This window comes from Lampris incognitus, chromosome 15 (assembly GCF_029633865.1).
Source record: "Lampris incognitus isolate fLamInc1 chromosome 15, fLamInc1.hap2, whole genome shotgun sequence".
Classification (NCBI taxonomy): Eukaryota; Metazoa; Chordata; class Actinopteri; order Lampriformes; family Lampridae; genus Lampris; species Lampris incognitus.
This window is the reverse complement of record NC_079225.1, coordinates 44,993,228-45,010,873: the sequence shown is the minus strand read 5'-3', so window position 1 is coordinate 45,010,873 and position 17,646 is coordinate 44,993,228. Positions and strand designations below refer to the sequence as shown.

The 17,646-nt window shown below is 49.7% G+C and overlaps 1 protein-coding gene across 2 annotated transcripts in view; it reads right to left on the bottom strand.

The window, feature by feature from the left end:
• LOC130124757 (serine/threonine-protein kinase D3-like) overlaps positions 1-16,993 on the bottom strand; it is a 116,057-nt gene extending 99,064 nt beyond the window's left edge. For both annotated transcript variants that reach the window (XM_056294102.1, XM_056294103.1), the window contains exons 1-2: positions 16,758-16,993; positions 15,549-16,199 (exon numbers count right to left, since the gene is read on the bottom strand). In XM_056294102.1, coding sequence (XP_056150077.1) covers positions 15,549-15,839 — 291 coding nt within the window. In that variant the 5' untranslated portion in view covers positions 15,840-16,199; positions 16,758-16,993. The remainder of the gene's footprint in view (positions 1-15,548; positions 16,200-16,757) is intronic.
• Positions 16,994-17,646: the final 653 nt, after the last annotated feature.

Genomic DNA, 17,646 nt, shown 5'->3' with positions numbered 1-17,646 from the left:
CAGAAATAATCTAAACTTGATGGGTGATCATGTCCAACATGTCTGGTTACAGACGCACCATGGCTACCACCGATGTCTTGCAGTATCTACAGGCGTCGGACAGCCGCCATTTTAAATGGTTTGAAAAATAGTATTAAAAGTTGTTAAAATGTTAATTTTGGTGTCAGCTAGTTTCATAACAGACATGCTAACACATGCATAATATCTCAGCTGGGAATTTATCTTGACAGAATATAGAGTTTAAAACCGGCTGTCATTTTGACCGCTCGTGGTCGTTTTAGGTAGGAGTGAAATCCTGGTCGTCCTACATTACATTACATTACATTACAGTCATTTAGGCGGCGCTTTTATCCAAAGCGACTTACAATAAGTGCATTTAACGTAGGAAATCAGGAGAGATACTAGTCATCAGAGGTCATAAGTGCATCTAAACAAGCATCTAAGAGCAAAACCAGTGCAAGAAAGAGTTTGTTTTTTAAATGAGTGAATACAATAAGTGCTAAGAACAAGTAACAGGGTGGTAGCTCTTGAAGAGGTGAGTTTTCAACCTGTGCCGAAAGATGGGCAGCGACTCCGCTGTCCTGACATCGGTTCGAGCATTAACCTTCCAGTACGTCTAATCAGATCACATCTCTGTGTGACGGACAGGGTATCAGTGGCTCTGGATCACACATGGAGGAGTTAATACTAAGTGTTTCTGAGCTTCCTGGGCTGCATAACATTCATTTTAGTTGAGTTCTTTGAGCTAACGTTTAGCTGTTGGTGCTAGCTGCACCTGTGCCCAACCCAGCAGCGAGTGCAACTCCAACTTGGGCACACTCATCATGTGTACCCAAGTACCAGTACAACCAGTTTTGCACAGTTGGTCACTGGGAGCTGACCAGTGCAACCACATGGTTTTACTGCTGGTTACTGGGAGCTGACCAGTCATTTCAGAAATAAGTCCAGTTTATCTTCTGAGACCAGAGTTGCTGGCTCAACCTCTCTGTTGGTGCTGGATTCTTGGTGACACTGTACATATGAAAGGAAGAGAGCCAAGTATGGAGACATGGAGAAAGAGAGAGTGAGACAGAAAGAGAAAGTGAGACGTGGAGAGAGAGAAAGAGCAAAATACAGTGCTATATGGCTCTAAATGGACAGTACACCATAGCAGATGATGGTGACTGATCACCAACTATAAAGAACATGACTGTGTGCAGCCTGAGTGAGCACAGCCTTGCTATTGAAAAGGGAAGACGCAGGAAAACCTGCTCCCTGCAGAGCAAAGGCTGTGCTGTCACTGCACCCTCAGTGAGCCTGAAACAGAGCTACACCTCCTCACCACATGTGGAAAATAGAAACATTTCAGAGAAGCACATTTTAAACAATTCCAACTAATAACAGAAGGTTTTCTAAACCTATCAGATGAAGAAAAACTACCAGTCCTACTAGGGGAAGACCCAAAGAGCTGTAAGGTAGCAGCAGTCCATGTTGCTGCCTGCCATAAAGTGAGGCACAGTGAGCGTAAGTTAGCAGTAGTCCATGTTGCTGCCTGCCATAAAGTGAGGCACAGTGAGCGTAAGTTAGCGGCAGTCCATGGTGCTGCCTGCCATAAAGTGAGGCACAGTGAGCGTAAGCTAGCGGCAGTCCATGTTGCTGCCTGCCATAAAGTGAGGCACAGTGAGCGTAAGCTAGCGGCAGTCCATGTTGCTGCCTGCCATAAAGTGAGGCACAGTGAGCGTAAGCTAGCGGCAGTCCATGTTGCTGCCTGCCATAAAGTGAGGCACAGTGAGTGTAAGTTAGCGGCAGTCCATGTTGCTGCCTGCCATAAAGTGAGGCACAGTGAGTGTAAGTTAGCGGCAGTCCATGTTGCTGCCTGCCATAAAGTGAGGCACAGTGAGCGTAAGCTAGCGGCAGTCCATGTTGCTGCCTGCCATAAAGTGAGGCACAGTGAGCGTAAGTTAGCGGCAGTCCATGTTGCTGCCTGCCATAAGGTGAGGCACAGTGAGCGTAAGTTAGCGGCAGTCCATGTTGCTGCCTGCCATAAAGTGAGGCACGGTGAGCGTAAGTTAGCGGCAGTCCATGTTGCTGCCTGCCATAAGGTGAGGCACGGTGAGCGTAAATTAGCGGCAGGCCATGTTGCTGCCTGCCATAAAGTGAGGCACAGTGAGCGTAAGTTAGCGGCAGGCCATGTTGCTGCCTGCCATAAAGTGAGGCACAGTGAGCGTAAGTTAGCGGCAGTCCATGGTGCTGCCTGCCATAAAGTGAGGCACAGTGAGCGTAAGCTAGCGGCAGTCCATGTTGCTGCCTGCCATAAAGTGAGGCACAGTGAGCGTAAGCTAGCGGCAGTCCATGTTGCTGCCTGCCATAAAGTGAGGCACAGTGAGCGTAAGCTAGCGGCAGTCCATGTTGCTGCCTGCCATAAAGTGAGGCACAGTGAGTGTAAGTTAGCAGCAGTCCATGTTGCTGCCTGCCATAAAGTGAGGCACAGTGAGTGTAAGTTAGCAGCAGTCCATGTTGCTGCCTGCCATAAAGTGAGGCACAGTGAGTGTAAGTTAGCAGCAGTCCATGTTGCTGCCTGCCATAAAGTGAGGCACAGCGAGTGACAGTCACCTGACACACTTTGTTGCCGCCATATTCGATGACAGTATGTTCTTTTGTTTTGTACTATGTTTCTTTGTTGTAGTGTGTTTCTTTGTTGTAATGTGTTTCTTTGTTGTAATGTGTTTCTTTGTTGTAATGTGTTTCTTTGCTGTAGTGTGTTTCTTTGTTGTAATGTGTTTCTTTGTTGTAGTGTGTTTCTTTGTTGTAATGTGTTTCTTTGTTGTAATGTGTTTCTTTGCTGTAGTGTGTTTCTTTGTTGTAATGTGTTTCTTTGTTGTAGTGTGTTTCTTTGTTGTAATGTGTTTCTTTGTTGTAATGTGTTTCTTTGCTGTAGTGTGTTTCTTTGTTGTAGTGTGTTTCTTTGTTGTAATGTGTTTCTTTGTTGTAGTGTGTTTCTTTGTTGTAATGTGTTTCTTTGTTGTAGTGTGTTTCTTTGTTGTAATGTGTTTCTTTGTTGTAATGTGTTTCTTTGCTGTAGTGTGTTTCTTTGTTGTAGTGTGTTTCTTTGCTGTAGTGTGTTTCTTTGTTGTAGTGTGTTTCTTTGTTGTAGTGTGTTTCTTTGTTGTAGTGTGTTTCTTTGTTGTAATGTGTTTCTTTGTTGTAGTGTGTTTCTTTGTTGTAATGTGTTTCTTTGTTGTAATGTGTTTCTTTGCTGTAGTGTGTTTCTTTGCTGTAGTGTGTTTCTTTGTTGTAGTGTGTTTCTTTGTTGTAATGTGTTTCTTTGTTGTAGTGTGTTTCTTTGTTGTAATGTGTTTCTTTGTTGTAGTGTGTTTCTTTGTTGTAATGTGTTTCTTTGTTGTAATGTGTTTCTTTGCTGTAGTGTGTTTCTTTGTTGTAGTGTGTTTCTTTGCTGTAGTGTGTTTCTTTGTTGTAGTGTGTTTCTTTGTTGTAGTGTGTTTCTTTGTTGTAGTGTGTTTCTTTGTTGTAATGTGTTTCTTTGTTGTAGTGTGTTTCTTTGTTGTAATGTGTTTCTTTGTTGTAATGTGTTTCTTTGTTGTAATGTGTTTCTTTGCTGTAGTGTGTTTCTTTGTTGTAGTGTGTTTCTTTGTTGTAGTGTGTTTCTTTGTTGTAATGTGTTTCTTTGCTGTAGTGTGTTTCTTTGTTGTAGTGTGTTTCTTTGTTGTAATGTGTTTCTTTGTTGTAATGTGTTTCTTTGCTGCAGTGTGTTTCTTTGTTGTAGTGTGTTTCTTTGTTGTAGTGTGTTTCTTTGTTGTAATGTGTTTCTTTGCTGTAGTGTGTTTCTTTGTTGTAGTGTGTTTCTTTGTTGTAATGTGTTTCTTTGTTGTAATGTGTTTCTTTGCTGTAGTGTGTTTCTTTGCTGTAGTGTGTTTCTTTGTTGTAGTGTGTTTCTTTGTTGTAGTGTGTTTCTTTGTTGTAGTGTGTTTCTTTGTTGTAATGTGTTTCTTTGTTGTAGTGTGTTTCTTTGTTGTAATGTGTTTCTTTGCTGTAGTGTGTTGCTTTGTTGTAATGTGTTTCTTTGCTGTAGTGTGTTTCTTTGTTGTAGTGTGTTTCTTTGTTGTAATGTGTTTCTTTGCTGTAGTGTGTTTCTTTGTTGTAGTGTGTTTCTTTGTTGTAATGTGTTTCTTTGTTGTAGTGTGTTTCTTTGTTGTAATGTGTTTCTTTGCTGTAGTGTGTTTCTTTGTTGTAGTGTGTTTCTTTGTTGTAATGTGTTTCTTTGTTGTAATGTGTTTCTTTGTTGTAATGTGTTTCTTTGTTGTAATGTGTTTCTTTGCTGTAGTGTGTTTCTTTGTTGTAGTGTGTTTCTTTGCTGTAGTGTGTTTCTTTGTTGTAGTGTGTTAGTTTTCAGTGGTGTTTTGATGTTTGGCTTTTGTCAATGTTTGGGCACTTGCTTTGGCAATATGTACATCATTACATCATGCCAATAAAGCCATGTGAATTGAATTTGAGAGAGAGAAAGACAGAAAGAGACAAAGTGAGATGTGGAGAGAGAGAGAGATGTGGGAAGAGTGACAGAAAGAGAAAAAAGGGAGATGTGGGGGGGGGGAGAGACAAAGTGAGATGTGGAGAGAGAGAGAGAGAGAGCAAGAGAGAGAGACAGAAAGAGACAGTGAGATGTGGGGGGAGAGAGAGAGACAGAAAGAGACAAAGTGAGATGTGGGGAGAGAGAGAGAGAGAGAGCAAGAGAGAGAGACAGAAAGAGACAGTGAGATGTGGAGAGAGAGAGAGACAGAAAGAGACAAAGTGAGATGTGGGGAGAGAGAGAGAGAGAGAGAGAGAGAGAGAGAGAGAGAGAGAGAGAGAGAGAGAGAGAGAAAGAGAGAGAGAGAGAGAGAGAGAGAGAGAGAGAGAGACAGAGAGAGATAAAGTGAGATGTGGAGAGAGAGGGAGATGTGGGGAGAGAGAGAGACAGAGAGAGACAAAGTGAGACGTGGGGGGAGAGAGGGAGAGAGATAAAGTGAGATGTGGGGAGAGAGGGAGATGTGGGGAGAGAGAGACAGAGAGAGACAAAGTGAGACGTGGGGGGAGAGAGGGAGAGGGAGCGAGAGAGAGAGAGACCCATTCACTAGCAGATGTGCGTCCTTGTAAATCTCAGGAAATGTCAGATAGGGGTTCATGTTTGGAGCCTCTGTTCACCTGGCCTTTCATCCCCTTCCATGGCCTTGGTTACCGTGGTTACCACCAGCACGCTGTGATTCAGGCTGGTGTGTGGTGTGATGGAGGGGAGGGGTGGGGTGGGGCGGGGGTAGGATGAATGAAGGGCGGATTATTTATTCGTTTTCTTTAACATCTTATTGTCTCCTCTTTTACAGCGGAGTGGAGGCTCATAAAACTGAGGAGCTGGCCTGGACTCAGCCTGGACTCAGCCTGGACTCAGCCTGGACTCAGCCTGGACTCAGTCTGGACTCAGCCTGGACTCAGCCTGGACTCAGCCCGGACTCAGTCTGGACTCAGCCTGTACTCAGCCTGGACTCAGCCTGGACTCAGCCCGGACTCAGTCCGGACTCAGCCTGGACTCAGCCTGGACTCAGTCTGGACTCAGTCTGGAGTGGACTCAGCCTGGACTCAGCCTGGACTCAGTCTGGACTCAGCCTGGACTCAGCCTGGACTCAGCCTGGACTCAGTCTGGACTCAGTCTGGACTCAGCCTGTACTCAGTCTGGACTCAGTCTGGACTCAGTCTGGACTCAGCCTGGACTCAGTCTGGACTCAGTCTTGACTCAGCCTGGACTCAGCCTGGACTCAGTCTGGACTCAGTCTGGACTCAGCCTGTACTCAGCCTGGACTCAGTCTGGACTCAGCCTGGACTCAGCCTGGACTCAGCCTGGACTCAGCCTGGACTCAGTCTGGACTCAGTCTGGACTCAGCCTGGACTCAGTCTGGACTCAGTCTTGACTCAGCCTGGACTCAGCCTGGACTCAGTCTGGACTCAGCCTGGACTCAGCCTGGACTCAGCCTGGACTCAGTCTGGACTCAGCCTGTACTCAGTCTGGACTCAGTCTGGACTCAGTCTGGACTCAGCCTGGACTCAGTCTGGACTCAGTCTTGACTCAGCCTGGACTCAGCCTGGACTCAGCCTGGACTCAGTCTGGACTCAGTCTGGACTCAGCCTGTACTCAGCCTGTACTCAGTCTGGACTCAGCCTGGACTCAGCCTGGACTCAGCCTGGACTCAGTCTGGACTCAGTCTGGACTCAGTCTTGACTCAGCCTGGACTCAGCCTGGACTCAGCCTGGACTCAGTCTGGACTCAGCCTGGACTCAGCCTGGACTCAGCCTGGACTCAGTCTCGAAGGATAATTCCGAGTTTTTACAAGCTGGGTCTTATTTTCATGGTTTTTGCCGTCATATTTGTCAGTTATGTCATTTTACTCACTGGCTTCATTTTGGAAACGCTGGACACAGATCCACTACTGGATTCACCTTTACACATGGGTTCTTATGGGAGAGCTGAATTTAAGGACATTAAAGAGACAATCCAGAAGATTTAGAAGCAGACGTGTGCTTTAATACTTTTCCACTGCCGGCATATTTAACGGAATATCTAATCCATACATGTCTGAATCCTGCAGACTGCAGCAGGGTGCGATGTGGATGGTCTCTATATATCCGGTCAAGACAAATACCCAGCTGAGATATTAATGCATTACATATGTTAGTGTGTCTGTTAAGAAGCTGACACCAAAATTAACATTTTAACAATTTTAATACTATTTTTCAAGCCACTTCAAACGGCGGCTGTCCCAACGCCTGTAAATACTGCAACGCCTCGGCGGCGGTCGTGGTGCGTCTGAAGTGGCATCTGCAACCAGACATGTTGGACATCATCAAAAATCCAGTGTAGACTAATTGTCTGCACTGGAGAACGCTATAGTGTGTTTCTAGGACAGAGCAACGACCTTCGCGAAGGAAACGATGCGACCAACACACGTCGTGAATAGTGGCCTGACGTGCGTGATCATGCACAAATGACCACGAGCGGTCAAAATGACTACGCGCGGTCATTTTGACCGCTCGTAGTCATGGTAAATTTGTCAGGTGCACGTCGATGCTGCGAATCTCATATCCCACCACATCCCAAAGGTGATCCGCTGGACTCAGAGCCAGTGACCGGGGAGGCCACTGAAGAACACTGAAGTCATTGTCACGTTTATGAAACCAGTTTGAGGCGGCTTTTGTTTCGTCACATGGTGTATTATCGTGCTCGACGTAGCCATGAGAAGATGGGTAAATTCCCAGACGGCAAAATGAAACTGGGCCAGATCCGGGCCGGATGTATCACAGCTACTGTCTTTTTGCACAACGGGCCGATACCAGCTTTGGGCCGTACCTGGCCCGGCTCTGGCCAGAGGCACGGGGTGGTCTAGAAGCAACTGTGATTGCTATGGGCGGATGGGATTCCTATGGGGATCTGCCGGACTGTGGGCGGATCCGGCCCAGTGTCGGGTGCCATGAGGGTTGTGGCCATGGAGGGAGGCACATGGTCAGCAACAATACTGAAATTACCCAATTTCCCCTCGGGGGTGAATAAAGTATGTTGATTCTGATAGGCTGTGGCGTTCAAGTGATGACTGACGGGTATCAACGGGCAGCCCAAAGTGTGGCAATAAAACACTCCTCACACCATTACACCAACACCATAGTGACCATGGTGGTCATTTTGACGGTGGGTGACGGTGACCATGGTGGTCATTTTGACGGTGGTTAACAGTGACGATGGTGGTCATTTTGACGGTGGTTAACGGTGACCATGGTGGTCATTTCGGTAGCGCGATGGTCCCAGCAGCTGATGTGTGTGTGTGTGTGTATGTGTGTGTGTGTGTGTGTGTGTGTGTGTGTGTGTGTGTGTGTGTGTGTGTGATGCTGGTGGTCGTTATAGAAGAGGCGACGCCGTTAATAGGAGCTGGGATGACTTTTAACTTCAGAAAACCAGTTGAAAGGAAGTGAAACCCCCCACCGTGCTGATAGGTTAGTTTCAATCGCTTCCCATTACGAGGAGCTGCTATCGCAGCTGGGTTTGGATCAGACACACTGACCCGATGTTTGGATCAGACACACCGACCCGATGTTTGGATCAGACACACCGACCCGATGTTTGGATCAGACACACTGACCCGACAGCGGCTGGAGTCGGCCCGTGTCTCTACAAGCCGTCACCTGCCTGAGGAACATTCTTGGGGGGGGGGGGGGGGGAAGGGACGCCATGTTGGAAATTGTTAAGAATGATGGGACAGGAGACGTCCTGGGGCCCAACCTGCACACTACAAGGCTGTGTACGCTCAGGTCAGTGTGTGTGTGTGTGTGTGTGTGTGTGTGTGTGTGTGTGTGTGTGTGGAGCTAGTTTCAATGTATGCTACCTTTACAGGACAAAGAGGGAGCGATGTGGCCACGGAGGCCTCCGGAATAAAACTTGACTTGAGTTGCAGTGATGGGGTTTTGTTCGGGGGGGGGGGGGGACCGCAGGTACACCACATGTCCGTGTGAGCCGTAGTGATTCACGAGACTTCGCTCGGCCGTGAAGCGGAGACAAATGACAGCCAAAGGCTTTATGGAGAAGGACCTCCTCTCCGATGTACCACAAGGAGGGAACAGTGGGCACAAGCAGCACACTCACACTCACACTCACACTCACACAGAAAAAGGAGGAAGTGAAAAGAGCTGACCCAGCGGCCACAGGACTGGGGAAGAAGATACCCCACGCCTTTCCTCCGCCTCCCCTGTAAAACCGTACCCTTAAGACAAGTGAAAGCAAGTTCCAGCCTGCACCACAATGCTGTCACGGAGGGAGGGGAGGGGAGGGGGGGGGTCAGAGGTCGTCACGTCTTCTGTTCCCTTCGGGTTGCCCACCGGCATCCGTCTAGATTTCAACCCTTGCCGCTCTGGCGGCCGAGCGGTATAACCCGCCGCTCTCGCAGCCCGCTCGTCACGTGGCCGGGAGGGTTCGTATCCCGGACTCGGCGTAACCGGTCCCGGCCAGAGCGTCCACGGGGATCAGGCCCCCCGGCCGACCAGAGGAGGCGCTAGTGCAGCGACCAGGACACACAACCACATCCGGCTTCCCACCCCGCAGACATGGCCAACTGTGTCTGTAGGGACGCCCGACCGAGCCGGAGGTAACACGGGGATTCGAACCAGCGATCCCTGTGTTGGTAGGCGACGGAATAGACCGCCGCGCCACCCGGACGCAGTGAAGTCTGTTTTACTGATAAGATACGAAACTTTGTAGCGCTGAAACATGTAACAGTCTGCCTGCCCGTCATCCATCAGTTCTCCTCTCTGTGAATTAGTCAGTGTGTGTGTCTGTGCGTGTGCGCGTGCGCACATCTCTATTGCCGCGTGGTCTCCCCAACCTTGTTGTTGTCTTTTTCAGATTCCTGTGACATGTGTGTCTGTCAGCCCGGTGTGGGAACCCAGCGGGTACCGCCGGATAAAACACCGCAACATTTCAGTGCCCCATCGAAATCATCCCAACTGAAAGCGGCCATTTTGTACCGCGCGGAGCAGGTGATGAGAGAAACTGGAGGGACCGGCTTGCTCTGCAGGGGGGATGCTGCCATGCCCTGCACGGAGGAAAACCTCGTTCGGGCTGCAGAGCAACGCGGCGTGCGCGTGCGTGTGCGTGGTGAGCGCGCTGTGTGCACAACGCGCAGGTGCGGCCCGCTGGCCCCTGGCAGCGCAGACGACGCCGGGCGGAACACGGCGAAACCACAGCGACTAGGTTGCTTTTCTGCGGCGGAGCCCTGGGATTTGACTCTTGCGTGTCGAGCAAAACTCTGGTCAGGTTTCAACCCCGTCTCTGAATTGCGTCGTACGGAGACGTCCGCCTCTCTGACCTGACTTATCATGGAGCCCAGCAGCAACAAATACTCCAGCTATTTCTGGGTGGTATATGAATCAAATATCACTGTGTTTTTCATTGAATACTTTCAGTATTGATAATAGGAGTATGTTTAGTCGATGACTATTGGTTCTTTCATAATGTGACCGGTTATTTTCTTGCCCGGTGCGGGATTCGATCCAAGTGTATTGCACCACAAGGCGACGTCACTAACCGCTCGGCTACAGGGTCAGACCCGTTAGCTAGGGGGCTAACGTGCATTATTAGTAGTTTACAATAAGATCTTTACACATAAGGTATTTTACACATGACCAGGCAGGTAGAGACACTCATTGTATTGTATTGTATTTGACTAAAGCAGCAGAATAAGTTCAGAAAATTGTCTCACTTCACTGTAATGCAGCCTTTAAGACCAGGGAACGACATTTCATTCCCATTCCATCCATCCATCCATTATCCAACCGCTTATCCTGCTCTCAGGGTCGCGGGGATGCTGGAGCCTATCCCAGCAGTTATTGGGCGGCAAGCGGGGAGACACCCTGGACAGGCTGCCAGACCATCACACAGGGCCCCCCCCCCCCCCGCCAGGCCATCACACAGGGCCCCCCCCCCCCACACACACACACACACACACACACACACCTAGGGACAATTTAGTATGGCCGAGTCACCTGACCTCCATGTCTTTGGACTGTGGGAGGAAACCGGAGCCCCCGGAGGAAAACCCACACAGACACGGGGAGAACATGCAAACTCCACACAGAGGACGACCCGGGACGATCCCCAAGGTTGGACAACCCCGGGGCTCGAACCCACGACCTACTTGCTGTGAGGCGACCGCACTAACCACTGCACCACCCGTGTAAAACAACGATGTCTGCATTTCTTTTTTTAGTACTACCCCCACCCCCAACCCGGGGTTGCCGGTTCGATCCTCGGCTCCTCCTTGCAGAAATATGGGGGTGTCCCTGAGCAAGACACCTAACCCCTATCTGCTCCCGATGAGCGGGGTTTTTTTTTTTGCCTTGCATGGTTGACACCGCTATCGGCGTGTGCCGGTGACCGTGAGGCGCCCTCGCAAATCTCACAGCTTGGCCCTGTGACGCTAAATCCTGGATGTCCGAACGTTTTCTCCAATCTAACGATGATGATGTCACGTGTCAGGAAACAACCCAAAAGCAGACGGGACAACCAGGTAAGGGAAGAATCAAGTCTTCTATTGAAGTGACCGATCTCGGGGGTAGAGCAGGAGTTGGCTTAGTGGCAGGTGGGCAGAAGTCCATGAATGGCGACGTTCCAGCGAAGACTGGTCCACAGTGGAGGCCTTTTAAGGGTGAGGGCGATTGCTTGATGGCCAGCTGGCGTGCCGGGGTGAAGGGGGGGGGTCAGCTGGCGTAGCAGGTGTCAGCTGGTGTAGCAGGTGTCAAGGGCGATCGCTTCGATGTCAAGGGCGAGAGGCTGTGACAGATGAGTCTGAGGTCCTTCTGTTCCATCAGCCCGTTTGCTACTAATCTTGGTGGTCTGTCAGGCAGTCTTAAGGAGGCTGCTAGGAATCTTGGGGTAATATTTGATGCTAACCTCGGTTTTGATAATCAGATCAAACGCGTTGTTCAGTCGTGCTTTCTGCAGCTCGAGCTAATCTCCAAAATTAGGTCATTTTATCAATTGCCGATCTGCACAAAGTTGTACACGCTTCTACCTATTCTCGGCTCGACTACTGTAATGCACTTTGTCCTGGTATCAGCGAGGGCTCCCTCCACCATCTGCAGTTGGTACAAAATGCTGCTGCTAGGCTCGTTACAGAAACAAGGAGGCATGACCATATCACTCCTGTACTTGCCTCCCTACACTGACTTCCTGTCACATTTCCAATTGATTTGACATTTTTATTGCTCACTTTTAAGGCTTTAAACGGTCTTGCTCCTTGATACGTGTGTGATTTATGGACCTGGTGTCCACCCTCTCCACCATTAAGACCTGCAGGTGGAGCCCTGCCGGTTATCCCAGGTCTCGGGTTGCTACAAAGGGTGACAGGGTTTTTGCTGTTAGAGCCCCCACACTATGGACCCCTCTTCCTGTTCAGCTAAGACGAACTAGTAAGTCTCTCGCTTCTTTTAAATATCGTCTCAAAACTTTCCTTTTTATGAAAACGTAACCAGTTATTTTCTTGCCCGGTGCGGGATTCGATACGGGGTGTACTGCGCCACAAGGCGACGTCACTAACCGCTCGGCTAAAGGGTCAGACTCGCTAGCTAGGGGACTAACGTGTCTTATTAGTAGTTTACAGTCGTCACCCTCTCCCGGAAGCGCGCCCTCGCGCTTTGTTATTCCCGCGCTCCGAAGAGATTCCTGAGGATCTGCACACTTCCGGATCCCACCGCTGCCTCCAATGTAACCGATTATTTTCTTGCCCGGTGCGGGATTCGATACGGGGTGTACTGCTCCACAAGGCGACATCACTAACCGCTCGGCTAAAGGGTCAGACCCGTTAGCCAGGGGCTAACGTGTCTTATTAGTAGTTTACAGTCGTCACCCTCCCCGGAAGCGCGCCCTCGCGCTTTGTTATTCCCGCGCTCCGAAGAGACTCCCGAGGATCTGCACACTTCCGGATCCCACCGCTGCCACCAATGTAACCGAGGGTTTGTAGATGTCTCCTATACTGTGTGAAACTATAAAATAACAAATACGGAGGTTCCACTTTCACACGAGGACCACTTTACTTGGATTCTTCCCCCCCCAACAGAACTCCACAGCAACAACACAGCGTACAGCACTTCCGCTCTCTCTTCAGCCTTCAAAATAAGAGCTCAAGGCATATACCCTGGCAACAGCTTATAACAGGAACTTAAAATCACCAACAGGCAAGTCCAGAAAAATAGGTTACAAAGCTTTTACAAATGTTTGATATTTGTTTTTATTTATTTATGCTGTTTTTATTTTTACTCTTACTTATTTGGTTACTCTTAGTTTTGCCTTGTCTGGTTTCATTTCAAAAAGTGCTATACAAGTAAGTTGTCATTATTAAAATTTATTAATTAATTGTAAAGCACGCTGAGTGGCTGTTGCAGCTGGAAAAGTGCTGAATAAGATTAGAGAGGCACCCACTGCAGTTCTCTCAGCCGATTGATTCCAATTCCAATTTTTTTTCAAGTCTGACCTGCCCATTTCGTTTTTTTTGTTTTTGTTTTTTTAAGAACTATAATTTACAGCATAAACGTTTTTGTAACTTTTCTTTAATGGAAATTTCAATTGTGCGTTCATAATAACACGTTGACCCAAGTTTACCCAATTTCCCCTAGGGGGAAAATTAAAGTGTTCTGATCCTGATTGATTCTGATTGACTATTAAATAACTTTTACATTTTATCAGTGGCGGCTGGCCAGTAAGGGGCGCTGTGGCGCCACCCTCTTCAAACATCAACAGATGAAAATCTACTTAAACATGTTGAATATAATCTAGTTGTATGATGCAAATAATTGTGAAATAAAAGTGTTGTCAGTCTGTGAGCGCCTGTCAGCAGCATTAAATATTGGTTCAAACGGTGTTTGGTTGGTTTCTGTCTGAATACATGTACTTCCTGTCTGAATACATGTACTTCCTGTCTGAATACATACACTTCCTGTCTGAATACATGTACTTCCTGTCTGAATACATATACTTCCTGTCTGAATACATGTACTTCCTGTCTGAATACATGTACTTCCTGTCTGAATACATGTACTTCCTGTCTGAATACATGTACTTCCTGTCTGAATATATGTACTTCCTGTCTGAATACATGTACTTCCTGTCTGAATACATGTACTTCCTGTCTGAATATATGTACTTCCTGTCTGAATACATATACTTCCTGGGTGAGGGGCGCCGGCCAAACCGTACCTTATGTAAGCCCTCGAACTTGTGGCGAGCAGGCGACCCGAGGCTGCTGTCTGATTGGTTTCTTCAGATTTCTCATGGGGCGCACAGACACTCCCACTTTTATTGGCAGTGAGTTGGTATTGTTTTCATGTTTATTGCTCTAATGTGATTGGACAATTCTCGTGGCTGTCAATCATGTTCACACCCACCATGACGCCTCATCTCGACTGTCAATCATCCACCATCTACCATCTATCACCTGATAAAATCTATAGGCTGCATCGTCCTTCTTGACAACTCTGTGACTGTGTGGACATTAAAGCAGCTGTCAGGGGTGCTGCGCCAAGGTACATTGCGCCCCCCCAAACATTTTTTAGCAGCAGCCGCCACTGCATTGTATCCAAAACTGCACCAGGTTACAGGACTTTGTCGCACTCTCAAACAAATCTAAAAAAAAATAAATAAGGTGCTCCAGGTTACTGGACAGAGCTTTTCTTTTTTGTACAAATAAAATTTTAAAAAGAAACGAAAATGAACTCAATTTACCAGTCAGTCTTTGCTCCAGCCCTCACCTATGGTCATGAGCTTTGGGTAGTGACTGAAAGGGTGAGATGGCGGATACCACCGGCTGAAAGGAGTTTCCTCCGTAGGGTGTCTGGGCTCAGCCTTAGAGATAGGGTGAGGAGCTCGGACATCCGGAGGGAGCTCGGAGTAGAGCCGCCGCTCCTTCGTGTTGAAAGGAGCCAGCTGAGGTGGTTCGGGCATCTGATCAGGATGCCTCCTGGACACCTTCCTTTGGAGGTTTACCGGGCACGGCCAACTGGTGGGAGACCCCGGGGTAGACCCAGAACTCGCTAGAGCAGTGTTTCTCAACCCAGTCCTCAAGGACCCCCTATCCTGCAGATTTTCATTGTAACCCTGCATAGGTAGCCCTGCTTGTACTTACTCGACCAATCATCTCGCAGCACTTAATTATGCAAGGTGTGCAACATCTGACATAATTCATTGCTGATTGGTTGAATTACTACAAACAGCTACCTATTCAGGGTTGCAAAGAAAATATGCAGGATAGGGGGTCCTTGAGGACTGGGTTGAGAAACACTGCGCTGGAGGGACTACATGTCCAACCTGGCCTGGGAACACCTTGGGATCCCCCAGGAGGAGCTGGAGGGCGTTGCTGGGGAGAGGGACGTCTGGAGTAGTGCCCTACTTAGCTTGCTGCCACCAGGACCCGACCCCCCCCCCCCCGGAGAAGCGGCTGGTGATGAACGGATGAACGAACGAAAATGAAGTGCAGTATAATCCACTATATCTAACGTGTTTCACTTTCCCAAAGTAAATGATGGTTTTTGACATGTTTGAGCGGGGGGGGGGTGCGCATGCGCGGGTGTCCGTGACGTTACTGTCTGTGCTGCTGTGTAAACTTGTAACAATGTAAACTTGACCGCTACAGAATCGGATCGTCACCGGTCACGGCCGATCAAGCTGAAAATCGGCCGACTCCCGTCGCCGGCCAATCGACCGGTGCGTCTCGATATAACATGCAAAACTGCCAGAACCACAATCCCACATCACATCTAGACTTTCCCCGACCTGTCCGAATTATATGCAGACACTGGCCAGCTCCGGTTGTATCTCGGGGCAAATACACAAAACTGTCGTAACGGGTTATTTTCTTGCCCGGTGCGGGATTCGATACGGGGTGTAGTGCGCCGCAAGGCGACGTCTCTAACCGCTCGGCTAAAGGGTCAGACCCGATAGTAGTTTACACTAGTCTCACACATAAAGTCACATCAAGCACCCGTGTGGTTACCTTCTGATCCACGATGGAGCAAACGAGCTCTTTGACGGCGGACAGCGAGAGGTCGCCCGGGTCCAGGGTGACCGTTTCCCTGGTGAGTCCGATCTGGAGCAGGAAGGAGACGCCGTGCACGGAGCCCCTGGAGTTGGTCGGGCTCGGGGCGGTCTGGCTTCCATTGGACAGCCGGCTGTGGAGCGTGGCCGGAGGGCTGGGGGACGGCGAGGGCGTCGGCGGACCTGTATGGTGAGGCGGGGGCAGAGGTCGCGGTACCGCCGGAGGAGACGAGCTGCTGCCGGCGGACATTGGCTGCGGGCTTCTGCGTCTCGTTGGCAAGTCGAGGTAAAAGTCGCTTATTATCCAGATGTGTCACCCAGCGGACGCGGCTGCGGAGTTGCGTCAGCGCGCGCGCCCCAGCGTTTGGGTTCCTCTCATTTCCGCGGCATTTAAAAAGGCAGGTCGACTCCCTCTCATCCCGTCATGGCCGGGGAGGTGTGATGCGGCGGCCAAAGCCGAGGGACCAAGGCGAGTCAGAAGCACACAGAGCGCCGCACGGGGGCTCCTGCGGATCTCCTGTGCAAGGGGGGGGGGCCGACCGCGTCTTTTACAACCGGGACCAGGCGGTGCAGTTGATCGTCACCTTTGCCCGGTTTTGACTGACAGCATCTGTTGATGGAAACACACGAGAGGCATTAAAAGAGCTCGCTAGCGCGTTCGTTTCGACATGTCACGGGCGAAGTCCCGCATGAAAAGGTCGAACCGGGCGGAGGTAAAGTCGGACGCGCGGATCTATTGGCCGGATCATCGATCGCCCAGCAGTCGGGATGCTCCACAGCCGGCGGCGTGTTCTGACCCAGTACACCCCACCCCCCCCCCCACTCCACCCCCCCCCCGAATAACATCTGGACTGTAACCCCGATTCTAGACACACCGCCAATCAACACCCGTAACAGTAAAACCTCGCTAATAATAATAACGTCTATTATAAAGTTGGTTTTTTTTGTTGTTTTTAGCATAGCTTGCTCTTTTTACTTGCACATCTGGAAGTAGTCCGGTGCACATCTGGATTTCCGCTCAACGCGGTAACGGGACAAAAAGAGACGATGTTCTCAGGCGAAACGAGGTTTCCGCTGTACGCTACGGGGAGCGCGGCTGGCCCGGCTGCTGTGGCGCTCGGCCTGCGTGCTCCCCGGGGAGTCGTGCGACTTTTAAAAGCCCCGTTACCTCGTTCAAAAGGGCGGCTTTCCGCGTCTACGCGGGGGGAAGAACGCGTCGATATTCCGATGATGGACGCGTTACGAAGCTCCGCCGTCCGTGCGGCTCCCCGGGCTCCGCTGCGCGTCGCTCTGCCGTCCGGCGACAACGAAGCCGGAGAGGAAACGGGTTCGCCGACTTCACTTTTCTTCTTCTTTCCAAACTTTTCCTCCTTTCTTCCCTCCTCTCGTGGACCGGATCCGCCAGCAGCGCCCACGGTTCATGCGCGTGTCGTTACCGCGGCGCGGCGCTGCGCTCCGCCGTTCCGCCGCCCAGCGCCGCACAGGGGCCCGACGGGAGGCGGAGTCCTCACGCCATCTGCCGGTCTGAACACGCGGGCGTTCCGAACTACGTTACCCAGAGTCCCCTTCGCGTGACGCGGCCCGCTCGTACATGAAAACGTGTAGTTTTTCTAGCGGAGAAACAGCCGCGTTTCTCTCTGTGTTGAGTCTTGAAGCCGGCGTGATGGAGAACTGTGTTGAGTCTTAAAGCCGGTTTGATGGAGACCTGTGTTAAGTCTTGAAGCCGGTGTGATGGAGACCTGTGTTAAGTCTTAAAGCCGGTGTGATGGAGAACTGTGTTGAGTCTGAAAGCCGGTTTGATGGGGAACTGTGTTGAGTCTGAAAGCCGGTGTGATGGGGAACTGTGTTGAGTCTGAAAGCCGGTTTGATGGAGAACTGTGTTGAGTCTGAAAGCCGGTTTGATGGAGAACTGTGTTGAGTCTTAAAGCCGGTGTGATGGAGAACTGTGTTGAGTCTTAAAGCCGTTGTGATGGAGAACTGTGTTGAGTCTTAAAGGTGGCGTGATGGAGAACTGTGTTGAGTCTTAAAACCGGTGTGATGGAGAACTGTGTTGAGTC